A 25,795-nucleotide genomic window follows, 5' to 3' on the forward strand; every position below is an offset into this window, starting at 1 on the left:
AAAAAAAAAAAAAAAAAAAAAAAAAAGAGTTTTAAATACAAAAACTAGAGGATTTGTCGATGTGAGAGAATTTTAGATTATCTGTTTAGCATGGGTATTTGTGTGTAGCATAACTTAATCTTTGAAAAGTGAAGATGTATGATGAGGTAGTTTTTTTAAAAATTTTTTTTATTTTTTGTCTTTTTGAGACAGAGTCTCACTATGCAGATCAGGTTGCCCTTGAGCTCACTTTGTAGCCCAGGCTGGTCTCAAACTTGGAAGGATCTTCCTTGCCTCAGTCTTCCGAGTGCTGGTATTACAGGCATGTGCCACTACTCCTGGCTTGTGATGAGGCAGTTTTAGTCAGTTCTGTATGAGGTGCTTGACATGAATTGCTAACAAGAATCAGGTGAAAACTATAGTTTGTTTCTAGTACAAGTAAGAGCAAAATTTTTGCTGAGAGCCAGTAAGCACTTAATATCTGAGTGATTGGGGCTGGGGATTTAGCTCAGTGGCACAGCACCTGCCTGGCAAGCACAAGGTCATGTGTTCGATTCCTGGTACCGGAAGAAAAACAAACAAAAATACATGAGTGATTGACCATGCCATATAATCTAGAACCTTTGCTTTTAGAGCTCTAAAAAAACAGCAATTAATTTATAAACCGTTTCCTACTTTTCCATTTGGATTTCTGGATTGGAGAACAAGGCAGGCAGTTCCAATTATGGCTAGTGTAGCGGTCACTCCAGCCCTAACCTAAGTGTAGAATCAGTGTGTGCCTTGTCCTCCCTGAGTACCCATTTCTCTAAAGGCTTCTGGAGAATCGGTACAACACATTTGTGTCAGCAGTGCAGCTTCCATTAGTGCAAGTCAGGTTGGGGTGGTGTTGGTTCTTTCTGAGACTTGTTGCTGTCAAATTTTATTCTCTAACAGATGACAGTACAGAAACTACCCCTCAAAGAGTTGAGGACATCCAGGGGTTGATAAGGGCAGTTAACCTTCAGGAATATACTACTGTCACCCCAGATCAGCCAGTGTCAGTGTTTGGAAGATTGAACAGATTCTCTTATTCATGAGACTGATAATGTTGCTGTTATTTGATCTGTGGAACTGGGTTGAACCCAAGTCCCTGTGCATGCTGGGCAAGTGCTCTCCCGCTGAGAGATGCTTATTTCAGAATGCGTAGTTTATGGGGCCCACACTGACATGTTTTGTATGTTCTTTCTCAAATCCAGCAATTGGGTCTGATGGGGTTTGTTGTCAAAGCAGAGAAGTAAAGGAGTGGCATGGATGCCGAGCTACCAAAGGACTGATGAAAGGTACTGGGTCTGTATCTGTACTGGTGCAGACTTTCTACCCCTTAGCAATCCATGTCCCTTCCTTAAATAGCTTTAAATCCAGGAGCCAAAAGGTCTCCATGTGGTCCATGCAAGGGGTAATTCAGAAGCAGTGGGGAAGTCATTGTATGGTGAAGGGATCATGTGTATGTGTGACTTGCATGAATCTGGACATATCTAACTCTTCTAGGGAAACACTACTATGAAGTATCCTGTCATGACCAAGGGCTCTGCAGAGTTGGGTGGTCTACAATGCAGGCCTCCTTAGACCTTGGTGAGTATTTCTTTTTTTTTTTTGGTTTTTCTCCGGTACCGGGAAATGGTGAGTATTTCTAAAGTCACTGGATTGATTAGTTTATGTTTATGGATTGTTAGCATTTTATTATTTTGGGAAACAAAGCAATAGAACTAACCAATTAAAGGTTTGCATTCTATGAAGATAAAAGTAATATTTATCTGTACATCACTGTTCTGGGAAGGATTTAAAGGATACAAAAAATACATATAATTCTATGAAATTGGGGGGCTAAGGTTAAGAATACAATTGGAGTCAGGTATATTAGCTCTCCTGTTGGTGGGGTACAATACCTGATACTCACAATTTAAAGAACAGGTTTAATTTGGTTCACAGTTTGGTGATTCAGTCCATTGTTAGCCAACTCCAAGGCAGAAAGATGGCAGAAGGGCCTGGAGGAGGAAAGCTGTTCCCTGTGTGGCAGCCAGGAAGCCGGAGGAGAAGCATCGGAAGTGGGAGTTGCATATGCCCTTCAAAGGCCCCCGTGATGCAGCTCCTCCAACCCGGCCTCCCACAGCACAGGCAGCCGTGAACTCATCCATGGAAGAATCCACTGATGAGCACAGTGCTCTGTGACCCATCGTCTTCCAAAAACCCCAGCTCTGAACACAGGAGGCTTTTGGAAGACATTAGATCTAAAACATAACACAGAGTAAAGTTAGTATACATGAGTGTGTACCACACAGTACTGCATAGATGCTTTCTTGTGAATTCAGGTCTGAATTGCTTAATGGTGAAAGCGGGGAGGGATGCAGTATCACATCCGAGTATTGCATTGCTTCCATAAGCTAAAATTACTTTCAGTTATACACAGGGTTTACAAACTTTGAGGGAAGTTTTCTGTTTGTTTTTTTTTTTTAACGTGGAGCTATAAAAGTGCTTCTTTCACTGGACTTTGAATTTTCCATTTACTCTTACCAAATAACTAAACTGCTTTTTACATGTAGGTACTGACAAGTTTGGATTTGGCTTTGGTGGAACAGGAAAGAAATCCCACAATAAACAGTTTGATAATTATGGGGAGGTAAGCTCTAATGTTACTGTCTTAAGCATAGAGTTAGTATTTTTTTTCTTGCATACTTAATCACTGATGATGTAGAAATGATTTGCATAGGCAAGTGGATTTTCTGTATATTTTCCCCAGAAAATTCAGATTTGGATTTCAGTGAAGAAATAGTATAAAACTGGATATATAAATATGTTGTAGTTGCAGTTTTTTGTGTGCCATTTATTAGCCCCTCCAAAATATATTGCATTGTATTTCTACTCTGTTCTGATTTTGGCTTTGGCTCATAGAAATGTTCCTCTTGTTTCTTCATTTTGATCACGATGATTGTGAATACAGTTGTTCTGGTGAGTCTGAAGCCACAGTACTGATCCTGACCATGCCCTGACAGGCACTTTGACACCTACATTACCACTTGGAGAAGTTCTTCTGAAACACTGCCATGTAGTTTGGATAGAGCTCCTGACTGCATGGAAGGTTTTGTTTTCTTTCCATGTTTCTAGGAATTCACGATGCATGATACCATAGGCTGTTACCTGGATATTGAGAAGGGGCATGTAAAGTTCTCCAAAAACGGTAAGCGCTCTGTGGGTTTTCTGGCACAAAGGTGTACTTGCCGTTTGTGACTTGTTCATCCCTCATCCTCCTCTTCAGTCCTCTGTCCTGCCCATCCTGCCTTTGGTTCGAACAGATATTTACAGAGCATTTGCTCTGTGCCAGGTGCCATGGTGAATGCTGGAGACAGCAGGAAGTGCATGGGTGAAGTGCGAGGCTCGTGTTTTTGTGGGGAGGCAGGCCCAGAAACAACATTGCAGCTGCTAGTGAGTGTCCAAAGGAGTACATAAAGTACTGATAGCGGTCGGGGAACTGCATTTTCCTCAGGACGCCGGAGAAATCTGCTGAGGCGGCACTGCAGCAAGGTGGTGCCATTCCCAGAAGAGTTCTCTTGGAGGGCACAGTGGCTGAAGGCGGCTCTGCGGTGCCTGAGTAGCACTGCGGGGGCCCATGTGTCCTAAGCATAGAGCGTCTGGAGCAGGTGGTAGTGTTAGCTTGATGACTCAGTAGCACAAACCTTGCCCTTGGTTTTGAGTGAGGTTGGGACAGAGGTGTGGCATCCTCTGTCTGTAGCTTGATGGTGCCACCAAGCTACTGTGTTGCAGGCAGATTGGGGAGGAGCCTGGCTGAGACACCAGGAAATGACGGCAGGGAAAGGACAGGTGGTAGGGAAAGGACAGACCGGAGCCGATGAGCTGAGGGTGCTGCAGCGGGAAGAATTCAGCAGTGGAGCAGGAGGAGGGACCGCGAGGTGTGGGAAGAGGAAGCGTCTCCAGAAGGAGGCAGCGGTGAGGTGGTGTCCACACTGCCCAGGCTCTGGTCCAGGAAGATGAGCACAAAGTGCTTATGGAGCCAGGGCAGAGGATCTGTGACCAGCGGGTTGGCCAGCAGAGTCCACTCTGCAGAGCTGGGGTGAAAGGACGTAGCTGTAGTGCAGACGGAAATGGGAGCCAGGGTGTTTGGCCATGAAAAGGAGAGGGAGGACAGAAGGAAAGCAGAGGCTGGCAGCAGGGAGTTGGCGCGTTCTGCCATGGGAGGGTGTTTGAGGGCCTGGACGGGCTCGTGGCTGTGAGGCAGAGACTGTTGTGTGCGGAGGAGGACTGGATGGTCATGTCGGGGAAAGTGGAGAAGGGAAGCAGTGGGCTCTGGGCAGCGTGCTTCGTTCGGCTTCTGGAGGGACTTCTGAGTGCGGAAGGCAGTGACATGGCCTTTCCTGACTGTCTCAGCTTCTCTGTTTTCTTTTTACTAGGGAAAGACCTTGGTCTGGCCTTTGAAATCCCCACACACATGAAAAACCAGGCCCTCTTTCCTGCCTGTGTTTTGAAGGTAATTCTGAATCTCAGCATCCTAAGCCATTTGGTCATTTGGTTGGATTGGGCAGTTCGCTACAAGATCAAGAATTTGCATCTTCTTCTTTGTGCAATGTTAGAATGCTGAGCTGAAATTTAACTTCGGTGAAGAAGACTTTAAGTTTCCACCCAAGGATGGATTTGTTGCTCTTTGCAAGGCCCCGGAGAGTTACGTCGTCAAGTCACAGCACACAGGTGTCACATGGGAGGGTGTGGGGCTCTGGAACGGTGCCGAGGAGACCCCAGGGAGCAGGGCTTCTTCAAGGAATCACAGCTTCCTCCCAGCTGTACAGTCTCACTGCTCTGTGTGACACAGTGGTGACATCAGATCCCGGCCTAGTTCATAGCTCTGTTTCAGGGTAGGCATTTGGGGCATCTCAGTCATGTGGTGATCGTACAGAATGTGACAGCCCAGACAGCAGTCCTCTTCCGTCATGTGTTCAGAGAGCCTCAAGAATAAGGCTTGGGGTGACCAGCCCGAGGTCAGAGCAGTGAGCAGCAAAACAGAAATGGGTTAAGATCCAAACCGTCCAACGCAGGAGTGGGCAGTCTGACCCATCCTATTTCCTATTTAGTTATTTAAAGAAGTGTGTTTCCTAGCTAGTTTATCATGAAACAAAATGCTCATTTTTGCAGACATGCTGATCACTTACATTATTCCAGGTAGATTTAATTTAAAGGAATTTAAAACTGGGTGTGGTGCTGTACACCTGTAACCCTAGCACTTGGGAGGCTGAGGCAGGAGGATCATTTCGAGTACAAGACCAGCCTGGGCTACAGAGTGAGCTCAAGGCCAGCCTGGACTGCATAGTGAGACCCTGTCTCAAAAAGACAAAAAATTAAAAAAAAGTAATTTCATGTCCTCTTACGAATTTTTATTTTATTTATTTATTTATTTTCTTGTCTTTTTGAGACAGTCTCACTATGCAGTTCAGGCTGGCCTTGAGCTCACTTATGTAGTCGAGGCTGGTCTTGAACTCCCAGCCAAATTTTTAATTTTTTTGACTACCTCCTTACTTTTTGACAAATGCACTTTAATCTTGGAACCTTTGTCTTCACATTTTATAAATGCCGTTACTTTTAGGTGTGACTGAAAGTGATCTGGTCGTTTTTATTCCCCTAGGTAATGCACAGGTGACACAAACGAAGTTTCTCCCCAATGCTCCGAAGGCTCTCATCGTCGAACCCTCCAGGGAGCTCGCTGAGCAAACTTTGAATAATGTCAAACAGTTTAAGAAATACGTTGATAATCCTAAATTAAGGTAAATCTTCCTTTGTGCTCAGATGTCATTTGAAAAATGAGGCTATTCAGTCATGAAATACACACGTGTAAGTGTGTAAATCTACTTAACTGCTGTAGATAGGAGCGATGTTTCTGTGTGCCAGGTGAGATACTGCACACCTGTAATCCCAGCACTCGGGAGGCTGAGGCGGGAAGATCATTTTGAGGTCAAGGACAGTCTGGGCTACATAGTGAGCTCAAAGTCAGCCTGACCCACATAGCAAGACCCTTTCTCAAAAAAGCAAAAAACAATAAAAAACAATGAAAGCTTTATTTGGTGAGTGATTTTAACAAAGTCAAATTGTGGTTTTTTTTTTTTTTTTTCCCTGTGTCTCTTACATGAAGAGTCTTAGTTAAACAGCATGGGAATAAGAATAAGGTTTTTAAAAGTTAGGTTTTTCCATTTTGTGTTAATGTTATTCCTTACACACACTGCTCTGTTTCTGTGAGAGACTCACGGAGAGCTCAGGTATTTTCTTCATTCTGTGACTTCCATTTTCTCCCATTCCTGATTGTCCTTGGACATTCTTGATTTCCCAGAAGTGCAGTTTGTTTCTTTCTGCTGCTGTTTTTGGTGCTCTTTCTCAGGTAGGCTTTGCCTAAACCGAGCTCTGGAGTCTTCTCCAGTGTTTCCTGTGAGCATTAGGACCTACCTTTAGGTCTTGGGTCCTTGGCAGGTAGTTTTTGTGCCTGTTGTGAAGACAGGGTTGAGCTCAGTCTTCTCCATGTGCATATCTATTTGTCTCAGCACCATCTGTTGAAATAAGAAAGATTGAAAGAACATCAGTGTGCTTTTGAGAAAAGTGAATCTTCTTCCATGTCTTCCTTGAAGTCTCAGGCATGGTCCATGGAGACGGCCTTCTAAATGGACTTCCATCTGTTCTTTCAGAGATACGTGATGCATGTGCAAGTATGTCTGTCTGAGAGGTGGATGGAAACCAGGCCTAGAGGACCTTGAATTAGCCTGACCTGGAAGGCTGTGGAGGAGGACTAGCTTTCTCTGTTCTGCATCTCACACACTTTCTCAACATGTAGGCGCTGCGCATGGCCACTGGGAATGAGGTGCTTTGTTTCCAACCTTCTCACTGCTTGCTTCATGCGGATTCTTTCTCAGTGACTTACTCAGCCTTAATTTCTCCCTAAAAGAAATGGGTAGTGACCCCACAGTGTAAAGCAGGCTTTCTTGGTCACTCCCACATCGCTGGGACACAGTGCCCAGCACCTGTGACTCGAAGGAGGAGAGGTGTGTATGGCTCACGGTTCAGGCCACTCAGCTGCTCCACCACAGGAACGTAGTGGTGGAAGGGCCTGGTAGCGGAGGGCCGCTCACATCGTGGCAGCCAGGAAACAGAGAGGGGAGGAGCTGGGGACAAAAGTGCACCCTTCCAGGTCATGACCACCTCCACCCAGGCCCCGCCTCCTACAGCACATTCAGCCACAGACTCATCCGTGATGGGTCCTCTGATGAGCACAGTGTCCGAGATCTGTCACCTTCACCCACAGCAGACACTGGGGGACATTTAGATCCAAACCAGAACACAGACTTTAATGTTCTAGTTATTAAGTGGTGTTTATTTCAGGGAGCTTCTGATAATTGGAGGTGTTGCAGCACGGGACCAGCTCTCTGTTTTGGAGAATGGGGTAAGTTGTACTTTCAGTTCTTAAAAAGGAACATTATGGATTGTAGCTTGGAAATAGTTTGTTTTCTTCCAAGAATAATCAAATGTATAATAACTGTATTTATTGGGTGCTTGGCACACTAGGCACAAGTCCTTTTGTGTCTTCTCTGAATTACCACACCATCTTACAAAGTAGACAATTAAAAAAGATAGGATAGGATAGGACTCCTATCCTAGCTGACAGGAGTGGTGGAATTCAGATTTGAGTCCTGTAAACTGATTTGAGGTTTTGCTTGGTAAAAATGTTAGGAATAACAGTTAAGGTTGTCAGAAGGTTGCTAAAATCCTCCTGTTGATTTAAACCAAACACAGTGTAATTTATGGCATTATCTCCAGTCCTTTTTAATACATTTAGCACTGCCTGTAACTGCCTCAGTGGGCATGTTCTAGGTAGACAACTAGTGGTTGCCGGGATAGCTCTGCAGTCTGCATTAAGTCCTTTTGCTGTTTCTCAGGTGGATATTGTCGTAGGAACTCCTGGAAGGCTAGATGACTTGGTGTCAACGGGAAAGCTGAACCTGTCTCAAGTTCGATTCCTGGTCCTGGATGAAGCAGTATGTTGAAATACAGTCATGCTTTTAGCAAAGTTGGCTTCTATTTTTTGAGAGAAAGAATGTAAAATGAAGAAAAATGTAACTGAGTGTTGGTCCCACATCTGGAGATACCCATGGATAGGAGCGTAGTAGTTACATCCACCCACCTTTGTACTAACACAAGTACAGGTAGCCCTGTTACGCTGTGCGTTCCTCTTCTGTGGACTCACCCAAGGGTGGGTTGGGAACATTAAGGAAGACTCACATCTGTCCGAAGCTTACTCAGCTGCTCTTTTTTTTTTTTAATCTTTCTGAGACAGGATCTCACTATGCAGTTCGGGCTGGCCTTGAGCTCACTTTGTGGCCCAGGCTGGTCTCGAACTCTCAACCATCCTCCTCCCTCAGCCTCCCAAGTGCTGGGATTACAGGCATGCGCCACCACACCCAACTCTCAACTGCTCTTATTACTAGGTTTGTAGATAGGTTTTGTTTTTACTTCAAATAGCTATCTTTCTACATAAATTATTTTTACATACTACAAATTATTTCTTTATGTCAAAGAGTTGGAAAATTTGGAGGATCTATCTGATAGGGCATGAGTGTGTGTGAGGCTTTTATGATTGGCTTCCAAATTATTTTCAAGATAGGTTGAACTAGTTTCCTAGCACTGAAGCTTTTTAATTTTCATATTAATCTTAATCTTAAGGCATTTGTTAGATACTATTAACTCTTGTGTTAATCCTGGAATACTAGAGTATGGTTTTGGATTGCTTATTGCACCTTTTTATATTTTAATCACAAGGGCTCAAAAGTTGAATTTGTACCGTGTCTGTAAATATCCCCCCAAAAATAATCCTTTTAAAATATGTGGATTAGTTTTCTTATCTTACACGTAAATTTGTTTTTTGTTTTTTAATTTTAAAAATAAAAGGAAAATATTAACAGACAGACAACATTTTACAAAATAGCAAAGGAACAGTACAGACAGTATGGAGTTACAAACAGAGTGGTAGGGAATTAACAATGCTTGTTGTATTACATATTGATATCTTCAAAGTGGTTTCTCATGAAAACAGATACAGACATACAAAGCTGATCAACCAAGGACTCATTGACAGTTTCTTTCAGCAAAGAAATACAAGACAGTAGAACAGCCATGTTAACTATCCTGCATATACATACATATAAACTTTCTCCTTCTTTCCCTTCTCTTTTCCCATATTCCAGTTACCCTTTTCCTTTGAGTGCTTTCCTATCAATTCACAATGTCTATCATATCTCCTAGTTTAAATTAACTCTTTGAGGTTTTATACTAGAGAAACAATGCGGTGCTTGCACATTTTTTTTTTTTAATTTCTTTTTTTTTTGTTTTTTTGTTTTTTGTTTTTTTTTCCTGGTACTAGAAATCAAACTCATGACCTTGCGCTTGCCAGGCAGGTGCTGTGCCGCTGAGCTAAATCCCCAGCCCCTTACACGTAAATTTGATTTAGAAAATAAAGGTTTTACTTTTTAAATTTATTTTTTATTTTTTATTCTTTGCAGTGTTGGGGATTGAACCTAGGGTCTTGTACATACTAGGCGAGTGTTCTGCTACTAAGCTGTATTCCCAGCCCTAAGAAAGGTTTTAAAGTAATACTGATTAAAAACTTTTTTTTGTTTCTCCTGCAGGATGGTCTTCTTTCTCAAGGTTATTCTGATTTTATAAATCGGATGCATGGCCAGATTCCTCAGATTACCTCTGATGGAAAAAGACTCCAGGTACCAATGACTAATACAACTTGGAAGACTTACAGATAGTTGTTACATATTCATGTAAAGTCAAGGCTTTTTGTTTTTATTATCTTCTGATTTACAGCTGTATAAAACATTTTGTTACAAGACTAATACATACAAGATAGCACTCTTTTGTATTTTTTTATTTTTTTGGTTTTTCTCCGGTACCGGGAACCGAACTCATGATCTTGCGCTTGCCAGGCAGGCGCTTTGCCGGTGAGCTAAATCCCCAGCCCCAAGATAGCACTCTTAAAAGCTGCTTTTAGAATTGAAAGAGAAAAAAATTACTTCAGCATTGGCTATTAATAAAAATTCTCAAGTTGTTCTTCCCAACAGAGCGGTTGGGGTTTATATTCTGGATTGTTAGTACTGTTTCCTGTTTGAAGGAAAAATAACTTCAAACACTGAAAAACAATTACATCTATATAATTATTTCTTAAAATACTGCTCTCGTCTTTTGCATTCCTCTTCCTTAGGAAGCATTTGAGAGGGAGAGGCTTTGAAAGAAGGGTTAAAGTACTGTAATTTAGGGTCTTTGGTCTTTAAAACCCTTCTGCTCTATTGTATGTTTATTTGTTTTTGTTTTTCTTTGGTACCAGGAATCGAACTCATGACCTTGCGCTTGCCAGGCAGGTGCTATGCCACTGAGCTAAATCCCCAGCCCCCACCTCTGGTGTAAAATGTGGGGAAATGATGGCGAGTTTCAGGGAGTGTGGGGACTGAGTCTCAGGTTGGCTGCCAGAGCATGTGGGCAGCTGCTACGGGAATGGCACTGTCTCTGTCCTAGGCTGCTGTGCTGTGACCCTGCACCAGTGCCCATTACAAATTTGGGTTTCCTGTTCTCAGGTGATCGTTTGCTCTGCTACCTTGCATTCATTTGACGTGAAAAAGCTGTCTGAGAAGATAATGCATTTTCCCACCTGGGTGGATTTAAAAGGAGAAGATTCTGTTCCAGACACTGTGCACCATGTGGTTGTCCCCGTGAACCCCAAGACTGACAGACTCTGGGAGCGGCTGGGGAAGAACCACATCCGGGTGAGTCTTGTCACAGAGCCCTGGCATGGGCAGCTTGGCATGACGGGCTGGGCTTGTGGGCTTACAGCACCAGGCACTGTGGAAGGAAGTGCACAGTGTGACTGCACACGCCAGGGCTTCGAAAGGGCACTGAACGCAAGCCAGACTCCGCCTTACAGTTTTTTCTCAATAAAATTTTGTCCTAAGCTGCTTCGCATAATTCTTACAAATGATTAAGGTTATGTGTATCTGCTTTTGGATGCAATGGTTTCTATTTTTGGTGATGTTTTAGTAGGACCCCTGGTATGCCTTGATGTCCTACAAATCCATTTCATGTGGCCAGCTGTCATTTAACCACTGTGACTATGCTTAGTTTTATAGAATAAGAAAATAATTATTATAAATATACAATGTTCTAAAGCCACATTTGCATTTATAATGTTACCTTTAAAATTGGTTGCCGTAGAGCTAGTTAAGGATTTTTTCTGAATCTAAAGAATGGTTTTGTCTACAGAGTATAAAGATGTGTGTCTAAAAGGCAGTCTAAAAACAAATACCATTCTTGCTTTAGAAAGTAACTCATTCTGAATTGTTCTTTAACATTCCCTTCCTGTTTTTCTCCCATGCTTGTGCTAGACCGATGATGTCCATGCAAAAGATAACACAAGACCTGGGGCCAACAGTGCAGGTGAGCCACGAGCCAGTGACCAGCGAGAAGGCTGGGAGCTTTGGCAATGAACCATTTTGCTGGGTTGAATGTATGCTCTGTTGGTTCTCACGAAGGACAAGAAGGGACCTGCCAAACTAGAATAGGAAATTTGAAAAGAGAGCAACACAAAGAAGTGGAGAAAATGCTGATAGCACTCTGTGCATAGGAATATTAATTCCTGAACCTAGACAGCAGTCTCCTGGCCTCTGTATCACAACTGTCTTGGATTATGGGATGCTTATGGGTTAGAACACCAGCACATTTCTTGGGAGGCAGATTTTTTTTCTTTTAAAGACCTTAAAAAAAAAACAATAAAAATGCTGGAGAATTTGAAAATAAGATGATAGGAAATTAATAATGGTTACTATATTGCATATTGTTATCTTCAAAGTAGTTGCTCAGATTACCAGATATAGGCATGTAAGATTGATCAAATAACATCTTAGCTATCTTATATGTATATAACATATATATATAATTTTTTCTGTTTTTCTCCTTTTGCTCATCCCACTTCTTTCCTTTTTGAGCAGTTTGTTTCCCTTTCACAATGTTTGTTGTACTTTTTACATCTTATTTACTCTTTTAGTTTCTTATACTAGGGAGACAATATGATGTTTACACATGTGAGTCTGATTTATTTCACTTACGAGTATGGTCTCCAGTTGCTTCCACTTACCTATAAAAGCCTTGAATTTATCTTTCTTTATAGCTGAGTAATACTCCATTGTATGAAAATACCAATCTTTTTTATCCATTCTTCAGTGGATGGACATTTGGGTTGATTTCAAGATTTAGCTGTGACAAACTGCTGCTATAAACATGGGTGCTCCTATATCGCTGTGCTATGGTGTTTTTAATTTTTCTGGGAAAATACCCGGAAGGGGAATAACTCGGTCAAATGGGCCCTCTAATCCTAGTTTGTTGAGGAGTCTCCGCACTGATTTACACAGTGGTTATACCAGTCTACATTCCCACCAACAGTGGAGAAAGGTCCCTTTTACCCAGCAGCTCTTCCAGCATTTGTTATTGGTTGATTTCTTGATAATAGCCATCCCTTCTGGGGTGAGATGGAATCTCATTGCTTTAATTTGCATTTCTCAATGACTGATGATGTTGAACATTTTTTCATACTTTTATTTGCCATTTGTATTTCTTCATCTGAGAAGTGTGTATTCATCTCAGATGCCATTTTTGGATTGGGTCTTTAGATTTTGGGGCTTTGAGGTTTTTTTAATTCTTTGAATGTTCTAGATAGACGTCCTTTGTCTGAGGGACAGTTGGCTAAAACTTTTTCCCAATTTGTGGGTTTTCTTTTCACTTTGTTGGTGATTTATTTTGATGTACAAAAACTTTTTAATGAGATGAGATACCAGTTGTTGATTCCTTGAGGTATTTCCCTTGCAGTTTGCTTTTGTTCATGACCTCTCTGCCTACCCCTATGTCTTCAAGATTTCTCTCTACATTCTCATGGATCAAGTGTTTCTGTTTTAATATTTAGATCTTTGATCTATTTTGACTTTAGCTTAGTGCATAGTGATAGACATGGGTCTAGTTTTAGTTTTTGGCATGTGGATAGCCAGTTTTACCAGCACCATTTATTCAAGAGGCTTTCTTCCAGTGAACATGTTTGGCCCCTTTGTCAAAGATAAGATAGCTCAGTGTGTTTGTAGTGTGTCTGCATCTTGTAATCTGTTCCATTGATCCTCAGGTCTATTTTTTTGCCACTACCATGCTGATTTTATCACTATAGCTTTGTAATATAATTTCAAGTCAGGGATTGTGATGCCTCCTGCCTTGTCTTTGTTGCCCAGGATTGCCTTTGCTATTTTAGGTCTCTTCTGGTTCCAGATAAATTTTAGGAATGTTTTGTCTAGCTCTGTGAGGTATGCTAGTGGTATTTTGATCAGGATTGCATTAAATTTGTATAACAGCTTTGGGAGTATGACCATTTTTACAATGTTGGTTCTTCCTACTATGAACAAGGATATCTTTCCATTTTCTGAAATCCTACTCAATCTCTTTTTTTCAGAGTATTGTAATTTTCAAAGTAAAGATCTTTTACTTCCTTTGTTACATTGGTTCCTAAGTATTTCATTTTTTTGGATGCTATTGTGAAGGGTGTGGTTTCTCTGATTTCTGTCTGTGAGTTTGTTGTTTGTGTACAGGAATGCTTTTGATTTTTGAGTGCTGACTTTGTATTTAGCTGTGCTCCTGAGTTTGGTTATTCTAGGAGTCTTTTCCTGGAGTTTTTGGACTCTTCTATGTAGAGTATTGTGTCATCTGCAAATAATGATAATTTAACTTCTTTCTTTCCTGTTTTTATTCCTTTTATTTCTCTCTCTTTTCTAATTACTCTGGCTGATGTTTCCAGAAGGTGGCTGGGCAGGGTAGCGCATGCCTATAATCCCGGCACTTGGGAGGCTGAAGCAGCAGGATTTTTGCGAATTCAAGGCCAGCCTGGGCTACCAAGTGAGCTCAAGGTCAGCCTGAATTGCATAGTGAGAGCCTGTCTCAAAAAGACAAAAAGAAAAAAAAAAGAAAAGGAGTGGTGACAGTGAGCATCCTTGTCTTATTCCTGATTTTATTTATTTATTTATTTTTTCTTATTCCTGATTTTAGAGTGAAAGTTTTCGGTTTTTGTCCATTTAGTATGATGTTGACTGTTGGTTTGTCATAGATGGCTTTTATTGGATTGAGATAAAGACTATTTTGATTTTCTATAGGGTTTTTATCATGAATGAGTGTTGGACTTTGTTTCTTTGGTTTTTTTGGTTTTTTTCCTGTACCAGGAATTGAACTCATAACCTTGCGCTTGCCAGGCAGGCACTGTGCCGCTGAGCTAAATCCCCAACCCCGAGTGTTGGCCTTTGTCAAAAGTCTTTTCTGCATCTGTTGAGATGATCATGTGGTTTTTCTCTTTGGCTCTGTTGATATGGTGTATTACATTTATTGATTTACCATCCCTGTATCCCTGGGATGAATCCCACTTGGTAATGGTGTATAATCTCCTTAATGATTTGCTGCATTTTGTTTGCTCGATGTTTTTATTGACCCTGAGACTGCAGAAGAAAGGTCCAGTTATAACAGTAAATAGCAGTGCCTTTAATTACAACAATTGAGAAATACAGCAGTGATGTGGTTTTGTTTTGGTTTGGTTTGCTTTGTTTTTCCGGTACCGGGAATTGAACCCACGACCTTGCGCTTGCCAGGCAGGTGCTGTGCCGCTGAGCTAAATCCCCAGCCCCAATGTGGTTTTGTTTACTGATGGTTTTTTTAGTGGTAAAATATGCGTAATATAAGCTTTACCATTTTAACTTCTTGGTATCTGTCTTTGTGCTCTTAAGTAAATTTACATTGTACAGCCATCCTGCGATCTACCGCTAGAACTGTCTTCTGTTCCTACAGCGAAGCATCATCCACTAGATTTTTATCAGTTTGTAAAAAAAGCCTAACATTAAGTTAGTGCAGACCCTTCTGTACAGAGCTGAGGCTGCTTGTTTCATGCACAAAGTGTTGGAAAACTTGGTAAAAATACGGGGGATGCAAGGACGGCGCTGAAACTAAAAGCACGGTTCTTGAGCCTGTTGGCTTCACAGGGTGTCAGGTGTCGCATGTGGACTCCGGGCAGGGTCAGTATGCATTTGCTTCTTGGTTGAACTTGCTGATGTGTGGGGGACTTGTGTCTAGAAAGTGCATCTCTGAACTCCAAAGAGCGTTCCCTTGAACTGTTTCATGTCTAAGTTTACATGGTACATGTACAAGTCACACATCCTGTTGGAGAAAAGTAAAATCTGCGGTTCACTGTTGGGAGTACGTTTTCTAACATTCTATTTTTGATTGCTTCCTGTGTTTTACTTGTAAAAACTTTTGCTTAGCTTATGCTACAATCAGAGAGGCCCAGGGAGACCTTAGAGAAAAAGGTAGGGTGGAATTAGGGAGCTGTGGAGTAGCAGCTGCAGCACAGCCTCGTGTGGAGAGGGAGGAGGAGCACAGTGACTAGGAAGTTACTGGTCAGGTTCCCTGTTAAGCTTTTTTGTTTTGTTTAGTTTTTTTGTTTTTCTGCCGGTACCAAGAATTGAACTCACAACCTTGCGCTTGCCAGGCAGGCGCTGTGCCACTGAGCTAAATCCCCAGACACCCCCCCACCCCCGGGTTAAGCTTTTTAATCTGTAGACTACATTGTAGATTTCCTGGTGTTCAAATTGAGTCAGAAAGTAGATTATTTTTAAGGAGGGTTAAAATAATCAACATAGTAACCCCTCAGGGAAGTTAATGCTAGGAAGGTTGTAACTAGCTCTCCATAATGTGTTTCTGTGAATGGGTGTGTGTGTCTGTGTGCATTTCCTTTTAAGAGGCATGGTTGTGTTTGTGTATCCCACAAAGTAGCATAAGAAATGACAGAAATAAATGGATGGGCTTACCCAGCACTTCACCTTCTCTTACATTTTGTTTCTCACAGAGCAGAATATTTTAGAGAGTTAAGCAGTACATCTGTGACGGACTCTATTTGTAGCAAGTTCAGGTGGAGGTTCTGTGGATGTTGTTGTTGATGTTGCTGATGTGTTGCCGGTATTGCAGAGATGTGGTCTGAAGCTATCAAAGTCCTGAAGGGGGAGTATACCGTCCGGGCCATCAAGGAACACAAGATGGACCAAGCGATCATCTTCTGCAGAACCAAGATCGACTGTGATAACTTGGAGCAGTACTTTATGCAGCAAGGAGGAGGTAGTGTTTCCTCGCTTGACATACATTGGGTTCCTTTCCTAAATGCTCCTGTAGGGGGCTGGGGATTTAGCTCAGCGGCAAAAGCGCCTGCCTGGCAAGCACAAGGTCGTGAGTTCGGTTCCCGGTACCGGAGAAAAACCAAAAGCCAAAAACCAAAACTAAATGCTCCTGTAGTGGTGCACGTAGCATGCGTGCCTGGGAGTGCTAGCAGCGATGGCACGTTGTCAACATCTGTGTTTACCCAGTCTTTTCCGTTAGATCAGGCTTAGGAAAAGCAGTGAACTTTCTAGAAAGACCAGTCTGGACTGCAGTGTGCTGAGGCCTCACGTCATTTGCGAGACATGTAAGGTCTTTAATACTAAATTGTAAAATGTAATCAGTAACCTAATAGAACCTGTGTTCTCTAAACTAGTGAATAAGGACAGTGACACAGAGGGGAAAAGCCCTAATCAAAGAAGGCCGAGAAAAGATGAGGGAAAATAGCAAAAGGATGGTTAGGAATTACAGAGTAAGACCAGTTGTGGGAAACTTCCAAATGTGTGAGTAAACACTGTTTCAGTGGACCAGAGTCGTCTGCTGGAAGGCGGAGTGTGTTGTGCCGGGTGACACTTACCTGTGTGATGTCTGCAAGGAACATTCTTAAAACCTGAGGACAGGGAAAGAGTGAAAGGAAAGGGAATAAAATAGTTAATACGGCACAGTACTAATGAAAAGTAGCTGGTCTGGCTGTATCAATAAGAGATGCAGTAAATGGTAAGACAAAATTACTACTCAAAGGGTTATTAGTGTAATAAAATAGTCTTCAGTGAAGATGTAATGACCAATTGTGTGCACCTTACAACATTCAGTATGTGAGTCAACATGGAACATGTTTAATCAGTTCTGAAAATGTGGAATAAAAATTTGATGCCACTGTACCTACTAAACTAAAAATACATGACCAGACTTTGGCAAGGATATGGGGCAACTGGAATATTCCTGTAGCATTAGCAGGATACTAAATGATATAACCATTTTGGTCTTAAGGTCTGTTACAAAATTAGGCATCACTATCTTACGGCCTAGCAATTCAACTCTTACTTGCTAAAGATAAGTAAATGAAAACACATACTAACAAAAGCTGTGTGCAAGAACATACAGCAACTTTATTGTTCCGGGCAGTAATACAGTCACTGCGAACATGTGAAATGCTCAGAGAATGACAAAGCCAAATGTGAAATTCACTGTGGGATTCTCTTCAGCAGTGGACAGGAAGGGACACAGCTACCATGGGTGACCTCAGAAACACTGTGAGCAGAAGAACTGTGTGGCTCTGATTCTGGGAGTTTCTGGAATGGTCATGTTAATTAGCCCGGATGGAAGTCTCATTATTCCATGGTGGAAGAACAGTAGAACATGGTTGTCCCCAGGAGGGTGGGAGGAGAGAGTGATGGAAAGGTTGTGTGTGTCCTTTGTGGGTGATACTGGTGGTCTGCATCTCAGTGGGACTATGTCAGCGCTCAGCCAACATGGACTCAAATGTGTATGTTCCGTGTACGCAACCTTTGCTCCAGAAGAAGAGCCAAGCAGATACTAAACTCAGCTACTGAGCTGTATGCTGATGTGCATCACTTACATGCAAACCAAAAACACAAAGACAAGGCATAGGAGGGTGGCAGGCTGGTCAGCTGTGGGGTACAAGTACAGTGAGGACTTAGTGCTGAAATCCAGGGGAAGACACACAGCCTTTCACTTTACGGTTCTGTGTTGGAAAACGTAAGTGTTGACAGATACTTGCACTAAAAATTCACACATGCACAAGGTAGCAGCTGAGGCCTGTTCGCATGGAGGGGCAGATTAACACGCTCCTCTCTGTTCATGGATGTACACCAAGGAAACTAAAGGCTCAAAGGGTACAGAGCGGACAGTGTAAAGGTTGAACAACGATGTAAAGGTTGTGACTAATGATCACAGAGGGACCTTCTTTTGCCATTCATTACAGTGAGCAATTCACTAACTTTTTCCCAAGCGATACAAACAGATTTCTTGGTTGTTCGAGTTACAGAGATGGTTTTGTAATGATCTCTTGTGGTCAAGTGTTGAATGGAGTTGTCCGTGATAAGTAGGAGTTCAGGATGCAGTGGGAGCCCAGCTGTGTACCACTGGGAATTCTGGCCCATTGTTACACTTGATCTTAGCCAAAAGGCCGAGAAGCGATCTGGCCCATTGTTATTTCACCTCTACTTAACTGGTTTTTGCGTTATTTGAATCAACACCTTTAAAAATGTTTCATGGGGCATGTGTCATGAAGCCTCACGGCAGAGAACAGTTACACCATGGAACTGTTCTAGGCTGCCTCCTGGTGGTGCTTTGGGTTCTGGTGGCCTGATTCTCGGTGTTCTTGCGTAGCTGCATGCAGAGCTTCCTGTTTAAGGGTGGCTGTGCCGCACTGGCCTCTAAATAGCGCCTTAGCACCCTTCTGGTCTGCTATGGCCAAAAACCCGGAGCACCGCGTCACTGTGGACCCCCGAAGGAAGGCAGGCCCAGCGACCCTGCCCTTTAGAAAAGTGACAACTCCCTAACCTGGTGTGGTTCTTCCCAGAGTGATCACTTTTGTTCTTCGTGTTACACAAAGCAGCAAGCTTCCTGGTGTGTGCAGTGCATTTCAGCTGGCGATCTGCGCGTCCGTTTCCTGCAGATTGGGAGGAGGAACTTCAAAGCACGGCAGCTTTAAAGCGCCCCAGAATTTATTTTAATGGCACTTCCCCTGTGACAGAAATGGTGTTACTCACGGTTGATGGCAAGTTGGGGGATAAGTTCTCATTGCATTACATGGCAGGTGAAAGCCTGAGTTTTGCTGGCTTTGTGACAGTCTCAGGCATTGTTTTCCAAGGTCAAACATTCAGTGTGTTTCTCACCAGGCCCTGATAAGAAAGGACACCAGTTCTCATGTGTTTGTCTTCACGGCGACAGGAAGCCTCATGAGAGAAAGCAGAACTTGGAAAGGTTCAAGGTACCCGTGTTCAGTTGTCTACACTTCTTCGTACCTAAGAGGGGAGTTGGTTCTCGTCTTCGTGGCAGTTAATCCTCTTGAGGCGATTCTTGACCTAAAATTCCAGAATATTCCTACTGTGACTGGTGTGTCTTTGTCGTGGGGCCGGCGGGGGGGGGGGGGTCTTTGACCCGCAAATGCTGGATTTCGTGTGCTCTCAGCATAACACTGTGAAGAATTTTCACGAAAGTTTAAAAATTTTTGGTAGGGAGTTCTAGAAGTGTCATTGGATAGATAAGCCGTGTTTGTAAAAGTCTGTAATAATATCAATAGAGAATATGTAAGACTGGTTGAAGACAGGTATTTTTCCTACTATCTATCCTTTATTTTGCTATTTTTACTTTGGGCTTCTCATCTAGGAGAGCATTTAAGCTGGTATGTGTGATTTATCACAACTGGTCTCAGTGTGAGCCGTAGACTATGGAGTTGTAGACTCAAATACGCTTTGTTTTGGTATTGTTCCTGGCAGACCTTGCCAGGCTTTGCTTGAAGCTCTGCACGGGTCGTTGGGCTCTTGGCCTGGCGAGGAAAGGCGGGAGCCGCTGGGGACTGAGGGGCGCTGACTCCTCCCACACGCGCGCCCTCCCTTGCGCTGTGGCCAGCCCATGTTCGGGACAGTTCCTCTCCTCTGGCGACTGTGCCCTCTCCCTCCTCCAGTCTCTTACTTTGCAGGGCAGATGACCCCCAAGCCTCGCCTGTATTTCCTTATCCCCTCCTCTGTAAGATTTTGACTGTGGCCACCTGAACTGTAACCTCAAAGAACTACATTCCAGATTTTTTTTTTTTTTTGAGACAGGATCTCCCTGTGTAGTCCAGGCTGGCCTTGAACTCTTTGAATCCTCCTGTCTCTGCCTCCTGAGTGCTGGCAATACAGGTGTGCACCACCATGCCTAGCCAGATTTATTTTAATATGAAAGACAATGCTTGTGTGTAAACATTTTGTTCTTTTTTGTCTTTCTCTTGAAGTTCCAAAGATATTTCTAAAGAGTGAGGATGTCTAAAGATAAAGCCCAGTTTAAGCAGTGGGTTAATATCTTTAATGTCAGTAAGAGAAAAACAAGACTTACCCAATCATTGATTTATTCACCTTTAGCGTCATGATGCATATCAGTGTAAAAATCTCAAAACTCGGTCAGTAAACTATGAGTCTCTGAACTTCTTGTCTGGCGGTAATGTTTATTTTTGGAGGTGTGACATAGTGGAAGGGTAAATACTGCTTCCATTTTTTAGTGGACTTCCTAACAAGTTGCATTTTCTTTGTCCTCTTTAGAAAGGAGATGTAAGATTCCTGATCTGCACAGATGTAGCTGCTAGAGGGATTGATATCCACGGTGTTCCTTATGGTAAAAACTTTTATCTGCAGTTTAAATTCTATACAGTCTAAGTAAAGCTACCTCATATATCCTAAAAATTTAGAAACTAATGCCACTTGGTGACATTGCTTTTAATTTCAGTTATAAATGTGACCCTGCCTGATGAGAAACAAAACTATGTCCACCGCATCGGCCGTGTGGGAAGAGCAGAAAGGTACCCTGTCACCCCCTTCCCCTTCAAGCTTCTGATTCAGGAGTAGAGTCTAATTAGGACTTCTAACCCTTCCAGGATGGGCCTGGCCATTTCCCTGGTGGCGACAGAAAAAGAAAAGGTAATCTTTCTGCTGTTCTTTTTTTGTGTGTGTGTGTCTTTTTGAGACAGGGTCTCGCTATACAGTTCCGGCTGGCCTTGAGCTCACTTTGTAGTCCAGACTGGTCTTGAACTCACAAAGAGCCTCCGGCCTCACCCTCCCGAGTACTGGGATTACAGGCGTGTACCACCACGTCCAGCCATTCTGCTGTTCTGTTTTAACCATTGTGTGGCTTGTGATTGTAGACGTTGGAAGTAAAAGACTTTTTTCCATTTAAATTGGATTCAGTTACAATGGAATAAAAATGAACTCTGTATGACATCTTTTCTCTATACGCATTGAGTAGAAAAATAATAGGATGAGGTTTAGAAAAGAAAACTGCACTCCGTGGTTTTCCCTAATAGCCTTAATGTAATTATTTTCATGAAAAAACATTTAAGTACTCTGGCATGGTGCTATAGAAGGCTGCTGGGGGTGACGTACTTTAATATAATTGCAGACTTAACAGAAAAGTATCACCGAGTACCTCTTTCCCAAATTTGCCAGTTGTACATTTTGCCTTGTTTGCAGACATTCCTGCTTGACTTTTGATACTGGTCTTGGGATAGCATTCTCTAACTTTTACGTCCTAGCTTTATCTGATAATTCCTTTCTGTAGCTGACATCTATTTTAGGAAAATCTTTGATTACTCTCCGGAAGCTGAGCAGATCCATGTAGTGAATACTTCACAGCAGCAATAATTGGAGTATATAATCTGTTCTCCCAGTGCCTTAAGGAGTGAAATGTTCACAGAAGAAATTCAGAGTAGATCTTGAGTGTGCTGCCCTCCTTACCTGTCCTGGGCATCTGTCTGCTTGCTGCAGGTCTGGTACCACGTGTGCAGCAGTCGCGGGAAGGGCTGCTACAACACCAGGCTCAAGGAGGATGGCGGCTGCACCATCTGGTACAACGAAATGCAGGTGAGCTTGGCGCTGTGGCCCGAGGATGTGCTTGTCTCACGGTGGGAGAGCTAGACTTGGACCGCTGTCCGCCGTCTGGGATGGGAAGAGAAGTTTCGGTTAGGTCAGCTGTGGTTGGTAATGGCAGCTTAGGCAACCTGACTTGTACACCCAGCCTTCTAGGGCTCATGGCTTTATTTAATGCTGTTAAACTGCATCTTTGTCCAAGTGAAACTTTTGTTTGAGAATATTTTACTTTCTGCCGTTTTAGTTGCTCTCTGAGATAGAAGAGCACCTGAACTGCACCATTTCTCAGGTGGAGCCAGACATAAAGGTTCCAGTGGATGAATTTGATGGGAAAGTTACCTATGGTCAGAAAAGGGCCGCTGGGGGTAAGTGTTTTCCAGTCTGGCGTCCGTGCAGGCTTGGGTTTATGAAGGAGTGTGTGCGCGTTGTGTCTCAGTCTGTCCTTAGTCTGTCACGGAGCACTGCCTGTACTGTCTGCAGCGTGTGTGGTCCCAGTGGGTGAGGGAGAGAAGCTTAACTATCTCACATCAAGTGTGAATGTCACCCAGGTACTTGAGCTTTGTGTGGAATTATGGGGCAGTAGCAGTACAGTGTCAGCAGCCTGTAATGTAACTGTGATGGCCTGGTTTACGTTCCCAGTGCCTGGGATGCTCTTCACACACTTGCCTTTGATCCTTTCTGATTCAGGATAAGCTTCTAGTTTGCAGGTGGAGAGGTGGTGGGATGGGGGTGTCGGTGAGGCCTCACCTTCATTCACGCTGAAACGACTGATGGGCATGCTGGGGCTGGCATGCCTCACGGCATGCTCTTACGGGGAAGCAGTGTCGCAGTCACAGGACCAGCCCAAGTGTCACCTGCAAGCATGTCAGGCATGCCCTTGTGCTTTGTGTGTGATGCAGGTGGCAACTACAAAGGCCATGTGGACGTCCTGGCCCCTACTGTCCAGGAGCTGGCTGCCCTGGAGAAGGAGGCCCAGACGTCCTTCCTGCATCTGGGCTACCTTCCCAACCAGCTCTTCAGGACCTTCTGAGGGGGCGGGCTGCACTGACCCGCGCCTGCCGCAGCGCTCTGCATGTGTGCCAAGCCGGGAGCGCAGCCTTGCAGGTCAGGACCCCCCGGGTGTGGGCTTCTTCAGCAGTCGAAGCCCAGGAAAATAAACCCGTGGCGTGCATTTTCGTGGCCGTGTCTCATTTCAGAGTTGCGGTTACGTACTTTCCTTCTTTTCAAGTTGGCGTGTGAGCATCACACATCCTAGTTCTTGTTACCACCCCCCCCCACCACCCCGTCCTCCTGCTCTTGGTCCCTTTCCATTTGCACAAGATGTGTCTCCTACTTCCTGTTCTGTTTTGCCCTGTGTGTACTTGGAGTCTCCCGTGCCAGAGAACCCGTGCAGTGTGTAAGTGTCTGGTTTATTTCACTTCACATTCTGCTCTCAACTTGCACCCCTGTTCCTGCAGACGACTCCAGTTTGTCCTCACAGCAGAGTAGTGCTCCCCGTGTAAAGCACCATTTCCGCTGTTCCATTCTAAAAGTGCTCCGCGCATGAAGTACTGTCTGCGGAAGGTCCCCTGGGAACTCTAGCGCACGTCCCTACGGGAGCGGGCCTTCAGAGGGCTGCGGCTGTGCGGATCAGTGAGGGCTGAAGCAGTGCTGTCAGGGAGTCAGGCCCCCAGGGTGGGAGGGCGGTGTGTGGAGGCCCGGGCAGTCCGAGGCAGCGTGTTCAGGTCTGGGGCCCGGCGGCGAGTGTGGGAGGCAGTGCGGAGGTATCCAAAGGGTCTCTGCCTCTCCAGACACCAGGCAGCCAAGGTAAGAAGATGAATCTGTGACCCTTCCCACTCTAAAACCAGAGTTGTCAGTTCTTCAGAATCCACTTCTAAAGGTTGTGTCTTGCCTGAAACACCACAGGGAAAGAGGAAAATTTAAGTATTGTTCCTTTGTTCCTTTTGACTCTTAGTTTATAAGGTAGTCTTTTTTGAAAGTTATTCTTGCTGGAAGGGTTTCACAGAGCACAGGCTAAGCTGGTGTGGTGTCACACACCTGTACTCTCGGAGGCTGAAGCAGGAGGATCTTGAGTTCAAACTCAGCCTGGGCAACTTAGCAAGACCCTGTCTCAAAAGAAAAACAAAAGAGCTGAGGCTGTAGCTCAGTGCAAACCGGTCATTCACGCCCCAGCACCTAAGAAGAGAAGTGCATAGGTTGCTATAATTTGTGGTGGACCTCCAGCCGCTTGGCAATGACGTTTTCAGAACAGGTGAGAGTTGCGGAGGTAGCGTCCGTGCTGGCTGCGGTGCTGAGAGAGACGCCTAAGCCATCTGCACCCGATGCCGTGGAGCCCCCCTTTTGTGTCAACCCACTGACCCAGCTGCAGGTCCCTCGGTCTATACAGCCTTCAGGACTAACAGTTCCCAGTGTTCACGGCCCACCCCGCCCAGGGCGAGAACCACGGATTCACTCACAGCACCTTGCCGGCCCCAGGACAGGTCGCAGGACTTTAACTCAAGACTGCCGATTGGCGCAAATTCAAAACCTCTAATTGGCTTAAAATGGAACAAATTCAAACCCTTTGAGGGCCGGGCAGGTATCTGCCTGGAGCCGCTGAGGGCGTCCAGAGCAGCTGTCAGTCAAGGCACCCCGCCTGCTGGTAGTCCGGGAAAAGGTGCCTTTCTGCTCTGTCTTCAAGACTGCAGGTCAGGGTTGCTGGGTGGCCAATCTCAGATGTGATATCTACTCACCTTACACCAGGGTGCCGACAGTGAGAGCCCAGGTCCTCAGAGACCCTGAAGAGGCTCCCACCACATCCGCCCTTTTGTTGTCAAGGACAGGAGCACGCAGCCTTCTGATCTTGTGGGCTAGGGAGTTGTTTTGGTGCTTTGGTAAAAGGGTCTCCCCCGCCCCCTTTTTTTTATTTTCAGCTAAATCACAGAGTTGCCCAGGCTGGGCCCAAAGTTGTGGATCCTCCTGGTTCAGCCTCCCAGGGTGCTGGGATGACAGGCATGCGCCACCACGCCTGGGTACAGTGGCTTATTGCACAACCATAGTTACACAGTCGTGACAACGAAGAAATCGCGTGGGTACCGGACACACAGCTCACACACAGCAGACTCAGTCACCAGTTCAAGAACTGTGGGTGCCGTGCGTGCGCCGAGCTCTGCGCAGTTGCATGACCTCTGCATTTGTGTAGCCGCCTGGTGACCGGTTGTCATTCTCAGGCCCGCAGGCGGGGAGGCAGCGTCTCGGAGGCCCTGATACACTCCAGGGGTGCCGGGGCTGCAGCTCCATGCTCATCCCGCACCTCGCACCCCGCACGCTGTTCTGACACAGAACGCGCTTGGAAAAGCAGTAAGCGCGCGCCAGCGGTGGCACCGCCCCGCGGCCCAGCGCTGGCACATGCACACACTCCGCTGTGCCCGCTGCAGCCCGGCCCTGCAGCTAGCCCTGGGCGGCCCGGCCCTAGCGCATGCGCACTCTTATCTGTGCGCTGTGCGCGCTCTCGTGGAGTGCTGGATTCTCAGCCCCAGACGCAGCCACCGCCTTCGCGTGGTACAAGGGGCCCTGGCGCGGCACATCGGCGCCCTCGTGTGGCCAAACTCAGAACTGCGCCTAAAGGGGCGCTACGTAGCTGCTGGAAAAACGTGCAGCCTTGCTGCCCGGCAGGGACGCAACCGCGACGACGCTGCGATTCGTGAGGAAGTGAGCCGGCAACGAGCGCTGGCCCGCTGGGGGAGACAACCTCCTCCACCCTCGGGGCCGTGCGGCCACGGTGACCCGTGTGGAGATCCCTCGGAAACGAGAGCTGGAGGCCCGTTTCACCGCGCTGTGGCCCTGCTTGGAGCCTCCCGGACGCACGAGCGGAGGGCGGCACAGCCCCGCCCCGCGGCCCAGCACGGCCAGCAGGATGAGGGTGCCCGGGTCGTTCGCGGGGGCGGGTGCTCCGCAAC

The 25,795-nt window shown here is 44.9% G+C and overlaps 1 protein-coding gene and 2 long non-coding RNA genes across 3 annotated transcripts in view; 1 reads left to right on the forward strand and 2 right to left on the reverse strand.

Moving 5' to 3' along the window:
- Positions 1-23,028, forward strand: part of Ddx1 (DEAD (Asp-Glu-Ala-Asp) box helicase 1) — a 31,650-nt gene extending 8,622 nt beyond the window's left edge. Inside the window, exons 7-26 of the mRNA XM_005404443.2 lie at positions 1,215-1,298; positions 1,507-1,590; positions 2,559-2,635; positions 3,121-3,193; positions 4,422-4,498; positions 4,602-4,716; positions 5,645-5,783; positions 7,384-7,444; positions 7,938-8,036; positions 9,684-9,773; positions 10,635-10,823; positions 11,439-11,490; positions 16,090-16,236; positions 19,137-19,228; positions 20,538-20,610; positions 20,722-20,794; positions 20,870-20,912; positions 21,756-21,851; positions 22,102-22,222; positions 22,757-23,028. Coding sequence (XP_005404500.1) covers positions 1,215-1,298; positions 1,507-1,590; positions 2,559-2,635; positions 3,121-3,193; positions 4,422-4,498; positions 4,602-4,716; positions 5,645-5,783; positions 7,384-7,444; positions 7,938-8,036; positions 9,684-9,773; positions 10,635-10,823; positions 11,439-11,490; positions 16,090-16,236; positions 19,137-19,228; positions 20,538-20,610; positions 20,722-20,794; positions 20,870-20,912; positions 21,756-21,851; positions 22,102-22,222; positions 22,757-22,887 — 1,916 coding nt within the window. The 3' untranslated portion in view covers positions 22,888-23,028. The remainder of the gene's footprint in view (positions 1-1,214; positions 1,299-1,506; positions 1,591-2,558; positions 2,636-3,120; positions 3,194-4,421; positions 4,499-4,601; positions 4,717-5,644; positions 5,784-7,383; positions 7,445-7,937; positions 8,037-9,683; positions 9,774-10,634; positions 10,824-11,438; positions 11,491-16,089; positions 16,237-19,136; positions 19,229-20,537; positions 20,611-20,721; positions 20,795-20,869; positions 20,913-21,755; positions 21,852-22,101; positions 22,223-22,756) is intronic.
- On the reverse strand, positions 16,358-19,129 carry LOC106146627. Its single transcript, XR_001231156.1, has 2 exons — positions 19,008-19,129; positions 16,358-18,907 (listed from the first exon to the last, which is right to left on the reverse strand). It is a non-coding gene; the product is annotated as an uncharacterized LOC106146627 (long non-coding RNA).
- The window catches only part of LOC106146626, a 4,223-nt gene continuing 1,273 nt past the window's right edge, over positions 22,846-25,795 (reverse strand). The window contains exon 2 of the long non-coding RNA XR_001231155.1: positions 22,846-23,748. This is a non-coding gene — a long non-coding RNA (uncharacterized LOC106146626). The remainder of the gene's footprint in view (positions 23,749-25,795) is intronic.

Source organism: Chinchilla lanigera, unplaced genomic scaffold, assembly GCF_000276665.1.
Source record: "Chinchilla lanigera isolate Chin_1 unplaced genomic scaffold, ChiLan1.0 scaffold00086, whole genome shotgun sequence".
NCBI lineage: Eukaryota > Metazoa > Chordata > Mammalia > Rodentia > Chinchillidae > Chinchilla > Chinchilla lanigera.